Genomic DNA, 2349 nt, shown 5'->3' on the forward strand with positions numbered 1-2349 from the left:
TATTAAGAATCTATAGGCCTCAACATGGAATTAGTACTTTAGGTGATCAATTCCCATCAACAATTAGCCAATTAAACTCATAGAATAGGGAAATTCGGATTCTAGAAGAAACCCCCAAATTTAGGTGTAAACCCTAATTCCCAATTCATAAATTAGCCACTAATAATGAAGGAAACATGTTACAATGGCTTCTAATCATCATTTCCATGCTAAATGAAACTAACCCAATCCATAATTCAAGGTGGTATAGTTTAGAAATCATTTAGGAAAGAACCCATTAAACCCTCTTTTAATCCTCAAGTTCTTTGGGATTCTAACATCAATTAGGGGATTTCTTTGATGATTAAAGGATAATGGAATAGTAATAAAGACGGAATGGCTTAACACAATGATGTTCCTCCAATAAATACCTTGAAATGCTCCCAAATGGCTCTAGTTTCGGAATATGAAATGAATGATGGACTTGGGATTTTAACACTCATTTAATGTCAGCTACTGCCCGTCACCCGCTATAGCGATTGATAGACCGCTATAGCGGTCCCGCTTCAGCAGTCCCTTGACCGTTTCTGCGGTCCACCTAAAAATACATAGGGCAGCTATAGCGGCAGGACCACCGTTTCTACGGTACTGCTGTCGTGGCCCTAGTGTCGCAGAAGCAGACACCACAAACCAGAAAAGTAACTCAACTTTCATAACCTCAACCCAAAATCTCGACTATCACCCGAGAACATCTGCTCACAAACCAGATATGTATCTATATATAAAAATGCGCTACGAATACACTCGTGGCCTTAAAATTCCCAACGGAAGTCTCATTGACTGAGTCAAACCCCGATACCTCAAAATTAACTTCCTAACTCAAGTCCCAAAATGCACCTGAGTGTATTAGGAACTGAACTGAATATACACACAAGTTCTAAAAGACCATTCGGGCCTCTCGGAATCCATAAATTCTTAAAAAAGGTCTGTTTACCCAAAAGTCAACTTTGAGTCAACTATTTTTCGCTTTAAGTCTAAATTTCCAACAAAATCATCCAAATCGTATTCAAAGACCTCGAAAAGCGTGTCAACGGTCCCCTCGGGTCAAATGTGAGCTTATCAAGCTCAGGAAAGGGTCAAAAGCATCGAAAAAGTAATAACGACCAAACAGATCATTACATCAGATACCAATTAAAAAATTCGCTTGTCCTTGAGCGACAAGGGAAAGAGAACGGGAAAAGTACCTGAATTGACAAATAACTGAGGATAGCGGCTACGCATGTCGGACTCAGTTTGCCAAGTAGCCTCCTCAACAGGACAATGCTTCCATTGCACCTTCACAGAAGCTATCTCCTTAGACCTCAACTTTCGAACCTGTCTATCCAAAATTGCAATAGCCTCCTCCTCGTAAGTCCGATTCTCATCAAGCAATACTGAGTCCCAACGAACAACATAAGTACCATCGGCATGATACTTCTTCAGGATAGACACATGGAAAACTAGATGAACACCTGCCAAGCCTGGTGGTAAGGCCAACTCATCAGCAACATCGCCTACATAATTAAGGATCTCAAACGGCCCAATATACCTCGAACTCAACTTACCTCTCTTCCCAAATCTCATAACACCGTTCGTGGGTAAAATTTTCAGCAGAACCTGATCACCCACCGCAAACTCTAAATCTCGGACCTTCCGATCTTCATACATCTTCTGACGACTCTGAGCTGCCAAAAGTTTGGCCTGAATAACCTTCGCCTTCTCAAGAGACTCTCTCAACAGATCCGTACCTCAAGGTCGAACCTCAAATGCATCAAATCAACTAACCGAAGATCTACACCTTCTATCATATAAAGCCTCAAAAGGCGCCATGTCGATACTCAAGTGATAACTGTTGTTATACGCAAACTCTGCCAATGGTAAGTACTGGTTTCAATAACCACCAAAGTCCATAACATAAGCTCTCAACATATCCTCGAGCACCTGAATGGTCTGCGCGGACTTCCCATCGGTCTCAGGGTGGAAAGGGGTACTAAGATCCACTCGGGTACCTAACTCAGCCTGAAAAGCTCTCCAAAAATGGGAAGTGAAGATAGAACCCCGATTAGATATGATAGGAATGGGAACCCCATGTAATCTCATAATGTCATGAATGTACAGCTTGTCTAACTTCTCCACGGTATAAGAAACCTAAACTGGAAAGAAATGAGCGGACTTAGTCAATCGATCAACTATCACCCAAATCGAATCAAACTTACCCAGGGTGTACAGAAGACCCACAACAAAATCCAAACTTACCCAGGGTGTACAGAAGACCCACAATAAAATCCATGGCAATCCTCTCCCACTTCCACTTGCGAATGGGTAACCTCT

At 41.8% G+C, this 2349-nt stretch overlaps 1 protein-coding gene across 1 annotated transcript; it reads right to left on the bottom strand.

Annotated features, from left to right (window-relative positions):
- Positions 1-1159: 1159 nt before the first annotated feature.
- LOC132053749 (uncharacterized) lies at positions 1160-1686 on the bottom strand. Its single transcript, XM_059445854.1, has 2 exons — positions 1340-1686; positions 1160-1223 (listed from the first exon to the last, which is right to left on the bottom strand). The coding sequence occupies exons 1-2, from the start codon at positions 1684-1686 to the stop codon at positions 1160-1162; spliced, it is 411 nt and encodes a 136-aa protein (XP_059301837.1).
- Between the last annotated feature and the right edge of the window lie 663 nt (positions 1687-2349).

The sequence above is a fragment of the Lycium ferocissimum genome, chromosome 4 (genome assembly GCF_029784015.1).
Source record: "Lycium ferocissimum isolate CSIRO_LF1 chromosome 4, AGI_CSIRO_Lferr_CH_V1, whole genome shotgun sequence".
NCBI classification, from domain to species: Eukaryota; Viridiplantae; Streptophyta; class Magnoliopsida; order Solanales; family Solanaceae; genus Lycium; species Lycium ferocissimum.